Source organism: Medicago truncatula, chromosome 7 (assembly GCF_003473485.1).
Source record: "Medicago truncatula cultivar Jemalong A17 chromosome 7, MtrunA17r5.0-ANR, whole genome shotgun sequence".
In the NCBI taxonomy this organism is placed as follows: domain Eukaryota; kingdom Viridiplantae; phylum Streptophyta; class Magnoliopsida; order Fabales; family Fabaceae; genus Medicago; species Medicago truncatula.
Window position 1 is genome coordinate 46,250,828 of NC_053048.1, and position 16,774 is coordinate 46,267,601.

At 32.4% G+C, this 16,774-nt stretch overlaps 3 protein-coding genes across 5 annotated transcripts; 2 read left to right on the plus strand and 1 right to left on the minus strand.

Annotated features, from left to right (window-relative positions):
* Positions 1-539: 539 nt before the first annotated feature.
* On the minus strand, positions 540-2,580 carry LOC11446470 (uncharacterized). Its single transcript, XM_013594492.3, has 4 exons — positions 2,344-2,580; positions 1,437-2,247; positions 1,042-1,214; positions 540-918 (listed from the first exon to the last, which is right to left on the minus strand). The coding sequence occupies exons 2-4, from the start codon at positions 2,193-2,195 to the stop codon at positions 789-791; spliced, it is 1,062 nt and encodes a 353-aa protein (XP_013449946.1). The 5' UTR covers positions 2,196-2,247; positions 2,344-2,580; the 3' UTR covers positions 540-788.
* A 3,839-nt stretch (positions 2,581-6,419) lies between these two features.
* LOC11445271 (uncharacterized) lies at positions 6,420-11,203 on the plus strand. Of its 3 annotated transcripts, XM_039828258.1 has the most exons (6): positions 6,420-6,611; positions 6,696-6,812; positions 8,900-9,034; positions 10,030-10,217; positions 10,486-10,690; positions 10,867-11,203. In XM_039828258.1, exons 2-5 carry the CDS (start codon positions 6,754-6,756, stop codon positions 10,686-10,688), a joined length of 585 nt encoding a protein of 194 aa, XP_039684192.1. In that variant the 5' UTR covers positions 6,420-6,611; positions 6,696-6,753; the 3' UTR covers positions 10,689-10,690; positions 10,867-11,203. The 3 variants fall into 3 exon arrangements, with proteins under 3 accessions (XP_039684192.1, XP_003625377.1, XP_024625353.1); XM_003625329.4 differs by having other exon boundaries at positions 6,421-6,611; positions 10,486-11,203; XM_024769585.2 differs by having other exon boundaries at positions 6,421-6,611; positions 6,701-6,812; positions 10,486-11,203.
* Positions 11,204-14,152: 2,949 nt separating this feature from the next.
* LOC11424583 (F-box/LRR-repeat protein At4g14103) lies at positions 14,153-14,896 on the plus strand. The gene has a single exon (XM_024771575.2). It carries the CDS (start codon positions 14,153-14,155, stop codon positions 14,894-14,896), a length of 744 nt encoding a protein of 247 aa, XP_024627343.2.
* Positions 14,897-16,774: the final 1,878 nt, after the last annotated feature.

The following is a 16,774-nucleotide window of genomic DNA, read 5'->3' on the forward strand; positions in this document are numbered from 1 at the left end:
CTAATTCTGTGTTGTACTTGAGAAGAGAAAATAATGGATTCAAAGCCTAGCACTCAAACCCACTGCATGCTTTTAGCAAATCTAGTAACTTTTCCAAGGTTAATTGCCATAATTGGTTACATTTTTTACTTGATAACCTCGTGTTTTTTTTTTTGTTGCAATTCATGTGAGTGATCTTTTTCATTTTTACCAGTTTTTATAATATTTATCATTGTATTTCATCAACTTGATTACTAATTTTCTCTTTAAGGCTTGTTTGGGAGTTTGGAGGGGAAGGGAGGGGGAGGGTTTTGGGGGGTTGCCGGGTTGGAAATATATAGAAAAATGGACAAAAAATTCACATTTTTTGAAAGAACGGTTTTTTAGAAAATGATAAAATAATTATGATTAATATACTTAGTTATAGGCCGTTTTTTTAGTGATGCGTAGCTTATGAAATTTTGGCCATGAGAGCATTGTTTAGTTACTCACTCTTCCACATCCTTGTGTTTAATTACTTCAGGGAATACAACCCTGATGAAGGAATATATCTCTTCTCGTTTTTCCTTCTTAAGTTGGTGTTTTTATTGCCAAATGAACGGGTAAGAACAAGTCTCAAGATAACATTTTACAAATCAGTTCGTTGACTACTTAAATGGTTACAACTGATAGTACGTTTAAATAACTTTTCATTCAAAGAACCGACGACACTGCAAAAGAAACCCGGCCTGTGATTTCTGGTTCTCAACAGCAGTATTGCAATACATCTGAGAGACCCTAATGTGCTATCAGCATTTTTATCTCAGGAGTTAAGCACCTGTAGTTGCCATAGCTCCAAAATGAAAATGTTGAGGCAAACATTGTGGGTCATTGGAACCTGCTGCATCCTCGTCTTCCTCTGTGTCCCAAAGGAAGCTTGCATATGCTGCTTGTACATGACTGATATCAAATACATAAGCTAGCTATTGTTAGAAAGCATTTCCAAGTATCCAACTTGATCTAGAAAGAACTACAATAGTCTGAACTGAATTGTTATGAATGAAGATGATATTGTATTTGTACCTGTCATCAGGAGATGCTTGGACTGCTCGTTCAAAATAGCTGGATGCTCTTTCTTCATCACGATGTAACTCCCAAACTAGCTTTCCATACTGTGACAGAACTTCTCCATCATTTGGATCTGCTAGTATGGCTCTGGAATAATATTCCTCTGCTCCTTCACGGTCTTGTTTGCACTGTCAAAACTCAAAACAACATCAATTTTGCATTCTTCACCAATAGTTTTGTATGCACTAATAAATCCAAGTTTTTGTGTTGAAAAAGAATATGATTTGTTTAGTTTATTATTATGAAATAAGCAATGAAAAAAGCATGTAAAATTCAACAAGTTGGCTACTACAATCAGATTTTCAACGATTGAGAGCTATAGATTGAAACAGAAGGAAAAAACAATTTACCTGATACAGAAACTGAGCATAATTCCTCAGAAACAATGGATTTCCTGGATTTTGTTGAACCATTTTCTTGTAATATTCTTCCACCCCATGATTACTATCTCCATCATTCCCTCCAGAACCCATGGAATTATAATCACCACCTCCATTCCCTCCACTGCAGCCACCTATACCATCAACACCAAGTCCCTTTGCAAGATACATTTCTTTATTACCAACCTTTCCCTCCTCACCAAAACTCACCCTGAAAACTCTATCCTTCACTTCATCATTCACCACCACACCACTGGCAGTACTATTCAGCACACTACTGAAATCATCATCATATCCTTCATCTTCAAAATCAGTTTCTTCTTCACGCAAGCCTGTTTGCTTTGAAAGAGAGAAAGATGGAATGGTCTCTAGTGCGAAGCCTCTTTGTCTCACTGAATACCTTTTAGAAGAAGAGTCCATATTGTTGTTACAATTAGTGGCATAGGCTAAGTCTTCCAAGTTCCCTTCAGATTGAACTCTTCTAATCAACCCTTTGTTTTGTCTTTCAAGATCAGAAATGGAAGGAGAAATTGGAGAAGAAGTGCATGAGAGTTTGTGATTGTGATGATGATGTTGGAGTGAAGAAGCGGTTGGTGGTAGATGCTTAAGTGCTTGATATGATTCAGGGTGAAGACTATGAGTATGATGATGAATAGGACTATCTGTGAAGGAACCGGAAGAAGATAGGAGAGAACCAAGAACTGGTGTTGAAGAGCTTCTTAGCAACATGTTTTCTGATTGGTTGATGATGATTGTCCTTTGATTTGTGAAACAGATATTACTACAAGGAAAAAATACTTAGAAATTATTACTACATAACAATATTTGATTTGTGAAACAGAAAACTAATTAGTGATGGAGAAGAAAGCAATAATACCCTTTTCAGATTCTGCTGAGTCCTTGAAACAAGATCAGATGAGAATTGGACAGGAAAGATATTTGTAGAAGTAAATAACAAATCCAAACAATTATATTTTATAAATAGAATAAATAACCAGATCCCTTATATAAGGAAGAGAATTGGGTGATTATTTGGACCTTAATGCATGATATATGAATAGTATAAGTTTTTTTTTTTTTTCACTCAAAAAATAAAATAAAAGGTTTATTTTAGGCATTGAATGAGTGGTGGACAAGGAGTTTAGATTATAATTTTCAAGTTGGAGCAAAGTTGGAAAATATCAAGTTGGTGAGTTGTTTTGGTTGGTTAAGGGGACGGACGGTCCATATGGAAATTGGAAAGTACTTGGTAGGAAATGTCATTGTCTTTTCCAATATATGCATTAAACATTAAAACGTGATGAATGATGATAAAGTATGAATCAAGTACTACTATTGCACCAACCAACCAAAGAAGCTTCACAATCACATGGAGAGAGCATATCCTCAATACACCTCCTCTTAAGTCTTAACCGTCACGAGCATCTTTTTTTTTTTTTTTGTTCTTACAGGAGCTAGTTCTCATGCTACTTGGACTTTTCTACTTTTCACCAAAATTCATTACTAGTTGTCAACTGTTAATTAATACACCAAGAAATATTTCTCGAAGGGAATTGGGGTTGCAATTTCCTTACGGCTTTCATGAAAAATAGAGACTAAAATAGTCTATTTTACTCTTTGAATATGTGAAGTAGTATCATTATAATTCTTGAATGTGTAAAAGTTAAAAAACATTAGTTAATTTAGTCAAACTTTATTGTTGATTAGTTTGATTATCAAATTGTATGTTTTTTGTTTAGCAGTTTGATCTATATAAAATTACGAATAGAAGACACACTTAATGATGTTTTTGAAATTTTAATACATTCAAAGATTATGGCAACACCATATCATATATTCAAAAAGTAAAATGATAATTGATGATTCACTCAAAATATAGAAGTATATTTGTCCGTTTTTAAAACCTATTTGGAACCTTTTGATATTCTTTTTTTTTTATTCTTATTTATGAGCAATTCTTGTATGGTCACAACCACAAATATATTTGTTTTAGACACACATACAAATAGAAATATGTAAAAAGAGAAAAAAAAATAAAATCAATTTATTGTTATTATTATTGAAAACATTGGTTAATGTGTATTGTTGTGTGTGTGCCTAAATGATTTGGATTTGTGTTTGTGTCTATTTAAGAATTTCTCCTTATTTATATACTTTCGGTTCTTATAATGTTTTTTATGTGGTTAACCCTTTGGTTCATAGAGGAAATAGACCCCAATAATCTGCGTATCAATCAAGAGTTAAGTAAAGTCTGTTCAAAAATTGTTTTATTCAAGAATCAAATTCGATTCTTTCAAACATTCTTTCTTTGGTGAACTAAATAATCCTTTGAATTTGATTACTTTGTTTGGTTCATGTATTATCTATTTTAGTTTTTTTATTTATTTAAAAAATAAAACTTATTCAAACTATATTCCATCCAGTCCTTATTACTTTATAAGTAATCAAAATATTGACTTTTTATATTAATTGAATAATTAATGTATCATGTTGTAAATATTGATTAGATACATCACTTATACAATGAACTTAAAAAATCAATTGTTTCTTATAATTAGGACTGGAAGGAGTATTATTTTTTTATTTTGGCCCCTGTTGTTGAACTCTCAAAACGACATATAGCTAAGTACCTATCTTTCTTCCTAAAAAAACAGTTAAGAAATAACGAGTATTAATAAGATTTTTGTTTTCTTTTTTCATTTTCATGTAGAATGTATTTTTCCTTTCATTTCCGTGTAGAATGTTAAATATCACATAGCTATTCACATTAAAGTATGTAGATATCGATGGAGATGAATGTGAGGAAATGATCGCATTGTCATCTCTATCAAATTTGGTTGGTTACCTATCATAAGTTTCTTTAAGCATATCTGGACCTTTAATGATGGTCTTTGCATGTCTGTCTATTCACTTAACAAGTTAACACATGTTTGTTTTGGCGCATTGATGCTTTAGAAGCTACAGTTTGTAGCTTGTGCATGTCCTTGGTGAAATGTCAACAAACTTGCTTCATTAGAAGACGAATACTTTTATCTCGAGTACTGCAGATCTCTGGTTGAATCAAGATATCTAAGAGATGGCAATGGGTACCCAATGGATAGGGTACTACAATGCCCGTTCCCATACCCGCATTTATAAAAAATACCCGTACCCGTGCCCGTACCTTCGTGGGCAACAACTATGGTCCCCTTCCCCATACCCTATGGGTATTTAAGTACCCATACCCGCACTTTAACTATGAAAAAACAAAAAAAACATCGCAAATGAAATAAAACTACAATCCCAATTTTTTAAAATTAACTCATAAAATAATATGAACCGTGGTATTTAGTCAAATAGAAAACATCCGAAATATTTCTAAAAAATTATACACCGGCATGATGGAGTTGTTATTGTATTAAGTAGTTGTTTGGTTTAAGTTTAGGTTTAGGCTTAAATAGCTAAATAAATTAATTAATTATACATAAAAAATAAATAAATAATTTATGATATTATATAAATATGTATATGCGGGTCTGCGGGTCTGGGCAGTATAGTACCCTTACCCGTGCCCATACCCATTTAATTTTGTGGATATTACCCGTACCCGTGCTCAGACCCATAAAAGCGGGGTTTTACGCTACCCATTGTGGGTATTTTTTGCGGGTATCCATTGGGTCTGGGTCTAATTGCCATCCCTAATCTAGTAAAAATGCAAATCTTGAGTACTTAGTAAACTAAGACTTATACTTTTATCCCGAGTTTGGGAACTCACTGAGATCGTAGTATCTCATCCCACTCTGTTGAATCCTTTTCACGTATAACTTATAAGTTATCTTGGAATCAATTGGATATCAGAGCACAAGTGTGAGTCTAGTATTTTAAACTTTTTCCTCTTTGTAAAATGTGGTTGATTTGTATTTAAAATTCTATTTTAGTTCCCAAACTTTGTATTTCAATTTATGTCCGTTGTGTAAGACTTTTATTGAGAAAATTTTATAATTATTTTTTCACCATGAAAGACTTTTATTTAGAGAAATGTTATTTGTACAACAATTTTTGTTTAACTTATGTACAACTTTCTCTCTCATACTCACATTATCTTCTTATTCCATCTCTTCCTTTTTCTCTATCCCTTGATTTTGACCAATAAAAAAAGAAAACAACAAGGTTGTACTAAAAGTTGTACTAAAATAATTATTCAAATATCATTACTCTTTTATTTAAACTTTTAGTTTAAAATCTCTGGTTGTTACACTTGCGGTGGTTGTGACCAAAACGCATATCAATAAAAGTTTGTAGGTCAAACTATGTTTAGCAAAAGTATAACAAGTCTATGCTTGGCGGAGCATTAACGTTGCTCATGTCAAAACGTTGTTCATCTTTTCTTTTAAGGATCATTTCGTGGACGAGATGATTGATAAGTGATAACATAATATGCACCTGAGGGAAAATCTTTTTGATCAAAAGTCCTAAAAATTCTTGTATGTATTATGAATGGTTTCACTTTCACAACCCAATATTCAAAAGTAGGATTGATGACTTGATGTGATAGTAGGTGGCATCAAGGGTGCAATCTTGATACCCCTTACACTTTATCCTTGAAATGATTTGTCGTTTGTCAATTTATGGTACAACCATAATTTATAAATAAAAGTTAGATATTTTCATAAAAATCAAAACAATGGAGAGATAAAGTAAAAAATAATGTGAGTATAAAAGAAAAAATTGTCATAAAAATTGTTACAAAATAGTAGATATTAAAATATCATTTCTCTAAAAGTAATAAATTTTAAGCTCGAGACTTTTTTTTATTTTTAAATGGGATTTTATGTTCGAGAATTGAATTCAACCGAAGCAAGAGATATCATTTAATTTTTCTTTATTTTCATATGCATGTGTGCCTAAATATTGTCCACAAATCTTCAACACAAAATTAATTTTCTCTTAAAATGTGGTTGTACCCATTACGTGTTACTAGGGTCGAATTGAGAAAACATTGTTCTCAGGGACTAAAGAACAATAACATAAACCTAGAAAAACCCTTTCCTTTTACGACGTGTTCATCATCACTGAACTACTACATGGTTCTCTCTTGATTTAAAATCAAAATCGAAGCAAAAAAATTAGGAGCTGCATCGTGTGAAGAAACACTTCACTTTCTGGGTAACTTTTTAGGGTTTTTGTTTTCATAATTCTGATTCATAAATTTTACTCTAATTTTTCTCATTCATATTCATATATGAACAGAACAGAACATCGCAATTTCGTCTTAGTTCGTTTCGGTGATTCAAGAAATCTAATTATCATGTTGCCCAAGAGACTAAGCTCCTTCCTTAAACTCTCCCCTAAACCTCACAATTCTAGGTAACTATTCTAAATTTCTGATTTTTTATTTTCTGATTCTTTTATTTTTTATCTTTGAATGGAAATTGTTAGTTTGTTAGATTAATATTTACTTGTTCGTTCGGGTTTGATCCCGAGACCTCGAACTCCTTGTCCCTCGGTTCAAACCAGTTGAGCTACCCCAGCCCCAGTTTTGTCATTCTCTATTAGGGGTGGGTGTGAGATTAAATGAGATTCAATCAATTTACTTTCACCAATGTTGTGATCATTTCATATATTTTTCCAGACAATGAAATATAACCTTTATTTCATTTCATCGTTAATTTTCTGTACCGCATTACCAAATTTAATGAAGATCTCTTCAAATTACATCATGGGATGTGCATTTTATTCCGTGACGCTTCTTTGTGCCATTCTGTGAATAATTGTAGCTAGGAGAAAGGGAGAGCCTATGTCATTAAACTCAATTCTCAACAAAAATAATGGAAGGGAAAAAGGGATGGATCGTGGAGGAGAGGCTGTTCTATGCAATAGAATGTAAGAGGAGAAATGGAAAATCCAGGGAGATGAGGGGGCGGTTTATATGGTAACAGGAAGATGTTTTTTTAAGTGTTCAAAAATGAAAATAGAGTTGTAAATAGGATTTTAATAAGGTATTTTTGGGAGGGTTTAGGATGGAAGGGTTTAGTAGGGTTAAGTCTAGATTTTGAAATATATTTAATATTTTTAAAAAATTAAAAGAACACCATGATTAATAATCGTATAATAGTCAAATCATACTTAATTGATTAAAAAAAACATTTTATAGTGTTTGTAATTGAAAAAAGAGAAGTAAACCCTCCCCTCAACCCAATCACACCCTAAAGTTATCCCTTTTGGTAAGCAAAATTAAACAAACAATAAATGAGAACAAGTAAAAATTGAGAAAGATACAAACTATACAAATTTGAAATTTAACACAATTATCAATATGAAATAGGTAAACAATATGCCTTATGCACTCTTGTTAAATAGCGGCTTTAGCGTAACAGAATTTGAACAAATCACTATTGTTCCGCGATATGCTATATAGTACAAAATGTTGTCTAACAGTGGCTAAAGAACAGTTGCATAGCAGAATTTGACGAAACCACTATTTTCTGCGATTTGTAATTGACAACACTGATTTTATGCATCTTTTGGAATCTATTAAAAAAGTTAGATTTTGAATATTATCAAACATATTACGAAAATCAAACAAGCATAGTTATCAATCCCGGATTGCACTGCAGTGGCTGACCCCAAACAACAAAAGCCCAGTTTAATAATGTGCAGAGAATTAGACATGAAACAACAGAGACCAGGCACGTTCATGAAGTTTGAGAGCTGCGAGCTCGTAAAAGTTCACCAATGTTGGCTTGACAAGATACTGGTGGGCATTGGGTCTGTTGGCGGAAATGCAAGAGGTCACAGTTTGTGTTAATTGACCTGGGAACATAAACCTAATATTACTTCTAGAAGGGCAGAGACAGAAAAAACCAATAGAGAATAGTTTGACAACTCACAAAAAGGATGAATATGGATTTTCCCCCATGTGAAGAATGGTGACCATTATATTCTGCGATAGTAGCTGTGAGTGCTACTATTGAAAAATGCAATGCTATGGGAGTCTCTAGCCACTGCGCACCGGTTCATTGCTATACCCATACCGAAGAGTATTACATTCGTGGTAGCTATAAGCTAACCGATGATAAGATAATTTTATTTCATTCCATTCCATTCTCAGCAATCATCAAATATCCAAACTGTTCTCAGAAACTCATTCATATCCTTCAATTTCTTAACTTGAAAATGTCGAGCTTCAGATCTCAATAAAATGATCCGATTCTGTGATTCAAGTTAGGAAAGTTTACCATTTGCATTACTCAGGGTAAAGTCAGTGATTGAGAATATAGTAAATTGAGTCCCAACACAATAGAGGTAAAATACTTATTCTTCAAGTTCTGCTGAAAATTTTCAGAAATTAAAAAACAAAAAGTACTCTTTTCCGTTACTTAGGTGAAATTGAATTCATAATGTGAATGGTAAAATGGTCCTTGATTGTAACTACCAGTTTTAAATTATTGCAGTGCCGTGAAGAATGTGGATAAAGTACCGAGTACAAATTTTGGTCGTAAGGCAGTTTCGTTTGTTCTGATTACTGTTACAGGTGGTGTTGCACTCAGTGCTCTCAACGACCTTGCTATCTATCATGGCTGTAGCAGGTAAATATCAAGTTATTGGCGGTATTATGTACTAAGAGTTAACAATATTTAATTTAATCTCAGAAATGAATTTGGCAGACATGGGAAACTCTTAAGAATTGTGTTTTTGCGTTTGACATACTGTGGTTTAGACTTTAGAATAAGAAACCCGAAACAGACCTTACAATTTAATGTACATTGTTTATGGTATTTCGTATCCCATATCTATTGTCTTTGGGGAGTAGAAGTTCTTCAAGAAGGACAAACTTTTTGGTTAAAATAAAACTGAAAGTTGAACATTCGTTTATCTCCTTCTACATAACAACTAGTTCAGCATCTAAGTTTGTAGTTATCTTTCGTTTCAACATTACTTTATATCTTTGAAATTTTCACACAATAGAAAAAAAAAAAAAAAAAAAAGAACTGCATGCAAATCAGATCTTGAAGATTAAATAATTCTAGATTTTATTTTCACTAATAATTACAAAAATATCACCTGGCTTTCACTTTGGTTTCCTGTTTTCAAGGATTTGTATAAGAAATTGTCCTGTTGCTTTCACAATTGCCTGTACAAAGCATTAAAAATATGAAATAAAGTGAAAACAATGGGGTATCTTTGTAATTAGTGAAATATAAATGAAAATAGGAAATATTGCTCATACTAAAGGGGTCTTGGGACATTTGCTCTTCTTGTCATTTTATACAAGCTTCAAGCATTACCATACCTTGTAATTCTACGTCAATTATAATGACCCTTAGGTGGCCTTGTTATATCACCATTTTCAAATTCTTCGCCCTCATCCCTCCAATTCAATACTATCATATTTTTTTTTTATCCACTTTCATCTTTTTCTTAGTAGATATTGGATAGTAAGCATCTCGAAGACGAGATTTTTTTGAAATCCTATTACCAATATTTATAAAAAAGGAATTTCTCAACTACTGCTCTTTATATTTCAAAATTGAAAATTTGTTCCCATGGCAGTTCCTAAAATTATTACCTGTGAAATTTGCAGCAAGGCCATGGAGAATGCAAGCAAGAACCAAGCAATAATAGATGCTATTGGAGAACCAATTGTTAAAGGTCCATGGTACAATGCATCTCTTGCAGTAGCTCACAAGAGGCAATCTGTGTCTTGCTCATTTCCTGTTTCTGGACCCCTAGGCTCAGGTGTCTTACAGCTGAAGGCAGTCCGCAATGGAGGTTAGCAATATGAATATTTATTTTAATTCATTTGAATGCAAATGTTTTTCCAAACTCTTGGTTAACTACATGTCTCTGTAATTTTATTACTACCATGATATTCTTGGTATATGAATCTGGTTGCTTGCTTTGACATCAAATTTTTGCATGCTGATTATTTCTAACATCATAAGATCTAATGTTTGGACAGTTGGGGACACTGGGGTGAAGTCAGTTTGATAGTAGCTAATAGCATTAATTATTGGTATGTATGGCTTCTTTGAAACAGATGACACTTGGTCGTCCTTTTTTCTTCCTCGTGATTGGAACATTTTAATCATGGACGCTCTCCTCCATGTACCTGGGAATGAGGAGAAGAATCGGACATTGCGGATTAACCTCTCTCACAAGCTGTCTCCTTCTACTGCTTGCACCGAGTGCATAGCTTGTCCGTCCGAAAGACCAGAGGCAAAGTTGAGTTCCAATCAATAATAGTAAGCTTAAGTGGCGATCTTTATTTCAACTATAAACAAATGTTACTGGTTTTTAACCTTTTACATGAGGCAGAACAATAGTATTATCATAGTAAAACTTAAGTGGTGATCTTTCTTTCAACTAAAAACAATTTTTAGTTGAAAAACAATTTTTAACCAAGTTGCTTGGGCTCTAGTGGCAAGGAGCTCCTTTCAAGGAGGTACCCGGGGAATACCGGTTCGAATCCCAAAGGGAACAACGCTTGGCCAGTGCGCGTGCCTCTACGCATGAGCCGGATTAGTCGTCTACCTTTGATGGGCCGGAAACCGGTGCAAAAGCCAAAAAAAAAAAACAAATTTTTCTGGTTTTTGACCTCTTACATGATATTATTCGTTTTCGATGGAATAAATTTCAAAAGTTTCTTATGGTGTAATATGTTAATATTATTCATCGTTGAATTTTCTTTATTCCAAATAAATATTGGCTTATGGGTTGTATTTTTTTACTTATTCTGCAGTGTCTTTTGTTTTTAATCTTTTTAGCTACTTTTTTGAGATCCACATATGTAGTTTTGTTTTCTACTTTAAAGTAGAGCACAATGATTTTTGTTTGGTGACTTTGGTCTGTTTGCAGAGGTATCAACCTTTACCTTCAGATTTGACTTTAGTTTACTTTTAGGCCTGGCTTTGTATAATCACATAAAATCACCCAAAGAATCTTTGGTGGTGGGCGACAGAAATTCATATATGTAGGCACGATAGTCTCTGTGGCAATAGGGGGTCGGGGGTTCTGATGGCGGTCACTCAGTCAGAAACAGGATCTTTGCAGGGGAGGTAATCTCGGGGGTATTGGGGGTCGTTGGGGGTGGAGGTAGGAAGGAAGGGAGAGAGAGCATCCGAAGAGGAGAAAAAATGGCCACCAGGCATGATACAAGAGAGGGCCTCCATGGTGGAGGGAGTCAATAGAAAACAATGTCTGCCAAGGAGAGGACCCAGAAAAGTAAGGTCGGTTGTCAAGGATAAATTGTTATGTTTCAAAAAATTGGGCTAAATGCTTGATGATCCCCACATCCCAACATGCACGAACGATAAAATTCGAGATAGTTTTTACACGTCCAAATTGTGTCATATGAACAAAGCAAGTGTACTGACTACTTAGAAATGTTTGGAAAGGAGAAATCATCATAGATTAAATGGCTTTTTTTTTTTTTTTTTTTTTTTTTTTTTGTGTGTGTGTGTGAAAGAATCAAGATTAAACCACTTAGACGTCACAACGGAACATCTATTTTGGGTGTTTGAGTGGGTCTAATATGTACACTATTTATTATAGAATTGTTTAATGTTAAAACTTAATAAACAATCTCTCCATCTTAGCTTCTCAATATTTTTTATTAAACGGGTCATAACAATAAGTCAATAACTCTAAATTTACTATTTTTCACCATTCTTTACAAACACATAATATATTCACTACATATGATGTTATGTATTTAAATTGACAACAGATAGATACAACACCTGCCATTATAGATGCTCTTAGATGTCAATTGAATGGGTTAGTGGAGTGGACACGAAGCAAGAATTAGTAATTAAACTCAAACCTTTGTACGTTTACGAGTGACTTTGGGTGATCGAGAGTTACTACTTATCCACACAATATAAGAAAACTAGATTGGTTACATGATTGCGTAAGGTCCTTCTACAGTAAAATAAGACTCCACTTATAATTTCACATGCGGTAGTAATAATGGATCTACAATCAAATTCAAATGGTGAATCAATGTAAAACAAAATAGAAATAAAGATGGAGGATAGTTCCATTGCTTAGTCCTAAAGTTAAGAAGATTTTCATTTTATTTTTATTTGATGACCTCTAAATTCTTTTTTGTAGATAGTTATAGAAAGTGTTATAAAAATCTGCATGACTGGTTGAAGATATGTTTGTTATATATTAAAAAAAGCTTTTAAATCCATATTTTTAAAAATAATTAACATGAGAACTTACTTACAAATAATAAAAGTTAACCAGTCATGCTAACCGTGTTCTTTGAGCACTAATTAAAGAATTGAAAATAGAAAGTAAACATAAGTTTTGTAATAAAAAAAAAACACTTTTTTAATTTTCAAAAATCTAGAATACACAGTTTTCAAGGTATTATTTCCTTTTATAATTTCATAAGAAGTGCCCTTGAAACTTATTATTATTATTTTTTTTTTATATATATTAAGAGAGTAATAATTTTAACAATCAGGAACTTAAACACTCAATATTAGAGATTTTAACATAATACAAGTCACATATTGTTTCAAGAACTATCTAATACAAATAATTTTTAAGAGAAACGACTCAAAATAGCTTATATTTTAAGCATTTTTTGAATTTTTATTATAAAAAAAGTGGTAGCAAACTGATGACATACTCAATTTTTTTTTATTTTATGAAAAACTATTTAAACCAATTTCTTATTTGAAGTTTTATTTAGAAATTCCTCTTTTAAAAAAATGTATAACTAAAAGATGAAATACTTTAATAAACCTTTTTTCCCTCTTCTTCTCCAAACTTGCGGAAAGACGTGACACATTTTTTATGGTATTTTGTCTTATATATATTTTACATAAACTTATTTAAATTCCATTCGAAAGATCAGAGCTAAAGTTGATCGTTCCAATCAATATTAAGCTTTAAGGGCGATCTTTCTTTCAACTATAATTTTTTTCCTGGTTTTTAACCTTTTACATGAGATAATGTTCGTTTTCTATGGAATAAATTTCAAAGTTTCTATGTACCAAATTTTTTTTTCTTCAAAGTTTCTTATGGTGTGTATATTAATATAATTCAACATCGAATTTTCCTTATTGAAAATAAAGTTGGCTTGTGGGTTTTATTTGTCGAGATTCACATTTGTACTTTTGATATCTAATATGTTTAGTTTAGGGCATAATGGTTTTTGCTTTGTGACTTTGGTCTGTTGGCCTTGTTGAATAGTAGCACATGTACATAATAAATGAAATACAAAATAAAATAATTATTAAAAAAAAACTTATTGAATCAAAATATTTTATAGCTACAATTTGAATCCAATTATAAATGTAAAAGATAAAGAAGTGATAACTAACTAGATCCTATTTTTGTGTCAAAAAAAACTAGATCCTATTTTAAAATTTGGATGCAAAGATAAAACTTTAAAATATAAGGAATAGTTTGTTGAGATATTTATGCTACATAATATATTAAAAAAAAAAAAAATCAAAAACTCAAATAAAATATTTAAGAATAAGATTAAAATAATATATGAATTTTGTTGAGATAGTTATGCCAAATAAATAAAAATCTTTCAAAGAGATTTTAATGCTGATTTAGTGAAAGATTATTATTAAACAAAATATACGAGATTTTAGCTGAAAATATATTTTAGGTTTAGCTATAAATAATAGATGTATTGATGCATGTTTTCCATACTTTCTTTAAATCGTTTGCCAAAGATGTCGTCTTCCTCACATAAAAAGAGAAGGTTGAGAAAATCTTCCAAGGTAGATAGGATAAGCGACCTGCCGGATTCAATTCTGTGTCACATACTCTATTTTCTTCCAACCAAACTTGCTGCAACCACAAGTGTCCTCTCAAAAAGATGGAAACTATTGTGGCTTTCGGTTCTAGCTTTCGACTTTGACTCCAGCCGCTTCAAAACTTCTGATCTCTTTCTTCGTGTGGTGTATTCAACGATATACCGGCGAGATATCGCACTACCAATCCATTCGTTTCACCTCAAATCTCGTAGTTGGGACATCCAAAAGGATGTCAATCAATTTGTTTACCTTGTAGGGCAACGTGGAATACTAAACTTATGCCTCGACCTGTCTAAGATTTGTCGCTATATAATTGAATTACCTACTACTATTCTTAGTTCTGGAACGCTAAAGGTTCTTAAGTTGAGAAACTTAATTGTAGGAGATAATTCTCAAGTGGATTTACATTTACCTAGTCTTAAAACTCTCCATTTGAATAGGGTTGATTTTGAATGTCATGAGCATCTAATGAAGATTTTATTAAGTTGTCCTATTCTAGAGGATTTGGAAACTAAGCTTTGCTGTGTGATGGATTTCCAAAGCCGTTTTTCGGATGAATTTGCAGCCTTTCCCAATTTGATCAAGGCAAGGATTACTGAATTCTATATTCCACTTAGTATGGTTTGTAAGGCAAAGACGCTACATATTGAAGTGGTATGAATATCGTCGTCCTAACTCCTAAATAAACGTTTAATTTAATTTTGATTTTCTTACTATACATACATATCTAATTAATGTTGTGTCTTGTGTGACTCATGAAGCCTATGTTCACAAATTGCAAGCACCTTCCCATGTTTGAGAGTCTGACTTACTTGAAGCTTAGCCTATCTTTTAAAGTTTGGTATCCGAAGTGGAAGTGGTTGATGAGAATGCTCAAACTTTCTCCAAAACTTCAAAATCTTATCATCAAGGTGATCTTTATATTAAATTTTTCCTTATTAAATGCATTTTAATTTTATAAAAAAAATAAACGTGAATTGTTGGCAGGATAACGAGGATCTAGAAGAGAAGATTGATGAATGTTGGAAGGATCCACCAAACATTCCAGAATGTCTTTCATCACAACTCAAAACATGTCGCATTAGAGTTTTCAAAGGGACACAATATGATCTGCAATTTGCAATATATATCATGGAGAATTCAAAAGTACTAGAAACTATGAGAATTAATAGTATACGTTCCCTAGATATAAATGAAAAGTACCAATTGTTAGCGAAATTATCTTCAAGCACAAGAGGCTCTACAACATGCAAACTTTTATTTAATTGATTATGGCTAGGCCATATGCAACAATAGGAGGTGATGATGGTTTGAAAGAATATTGTCCTCTATATTATAAATACTTTTCTAATATATATTGTCTTTCATGTAACTAGTTGTTGATTCTAGATCCTCTTAACTTTTTTGAAGGTCTTTTGACAAAATTATGGTTCTATTCTAGAGGAGGGGCTTTTTCATTGATGAGAGTAAATGAATTAGAACGTTTGTTGGCAGGGTTAACTAACTTTAAACAAGAAAATAGAAGACTCCTTAAGTTTGTTACCCAAAATGCCAGAATGGTTATCAGCTATAATTTTCTGTTAGCAGTAAATTCTTCTACTGATACAGACTCGAACATGAAGGCATCAAAGTTGTTGTTTTTGGTAGGAGATTATTGGAAGAAAGATTAGGTTGCGTCAATTGTTTTAGGAAAATAGGGATATGAGAGAATGATACACCTTCAAAGATTATGTAGCATCAATATTTTCTCTCTCTGGTATTTTTAGCAAAATAGTCAGACTGTTTTACTTGAGTAGTAGGCACTGGCATGCGTATGGCCACTGCAGTGTACTCATATGCAGCTTGAAAATTGAATGGCATTAAATAACAATAAACAAAAAAGAATTAAAAGGTATCTTTAGTATATATGTAATGGAATTAGGTTGGGTGCTTGTTTTTTATGCAGCACATCCAAATCGTATTTGTATGGAACAATGGGATGTCTATATGTCTAAGTTGTGGATTATATAGGTCAGGATTTCCTTGAGCCTATTTTTGTATGTACTCCCTCCGTTCCTTTTTAAGTGTCATTTTAAGGTGAATTTTGTTGTAAATTTAGATGTGGAACTATCATGTATAAGAAGAAATTAAAAGAAATATGATAACAAATAATTAAGACCAGTAACAAAGAGAAATAAAGTAAAGGAACTTATCGAATTTGGTTGCGGACACAACCCATCAAAATTTTCACAAATCAAAGTAGAGGAAACCTACAAAATAACGCACTGTTAAGTAATCTGAGGCGTGATATAGTCACTGTCCTTGAGGATTTTATCCGTCTCATAAGCGAATATCCTCCCAAGATAAAACAGTTCTTCCCTGTTATGAATCATAACCGGAGGTGACAGAACAACTCAAATTTATCACAAAGATGGCAATCACTATTTATTGTATGTAAAGAAAAAATGAAGGCTTTTGATTAAGTAAATATCACATGGTTAAATCAACAAAAAATAATGAACAACTTTTAATAACTTTTGAAATATAATATCAACTTAA

Excerpts from the sequence above, each read along its gene's own strand:
- LOC11446470 (XM_013594492.3), bottom strand. The coding sequence starts at position 2,195 with ATGTTGCTAAGAAGCTCTTCAACACCAGTTCTTGGTTCTCTCCTATCT. Across the intron at positions 1,215-1,436 it reads ATGCTCAGTTTCTGTATCAG|TGCAAACAAGACCGTGAAGG; the intron begins GTAAATTGTTTT and ends GAGTTTTGACAG. Across the intron at positions 919-1,041 it reads CAAGCATCTCCTGATGACAG|TCATGTACAAGCAGCATATG; the intron begins GTACAAATACAA and ends ATTTGATATCAG.
- LOC11445271 (XM_039828258.1), top strand. The coding sequence starts at position 6,754 with ATGTTGCCCAAGAGACTAAGCTCCTTCCTTAAACTCTCCCCTAAACCT. Across the intron at positions 6,813-8,899 it reads CCTAAACCTCACAATTCTAG|TGCCGTGAAGAATGTGGATA; the intron begins GTAACTATTCTA and ends AAATTATTGCAG. Across the intron at positions 9,035-10,029 it reads ATCTATCATGGCTGTAGCAG|CAAGGCCATGGAGAATGCAA; the intron begins GTAAATATCAAG and ends TGAAATTTGCAG.
- LOC11424583 (XM_024771575.2), top strand. The coding sequence starts at position 14,153 with ATGTCGTCTTCCTCACATAAAAAGAGAAGGTTGAGAAAATCTTCCAAG.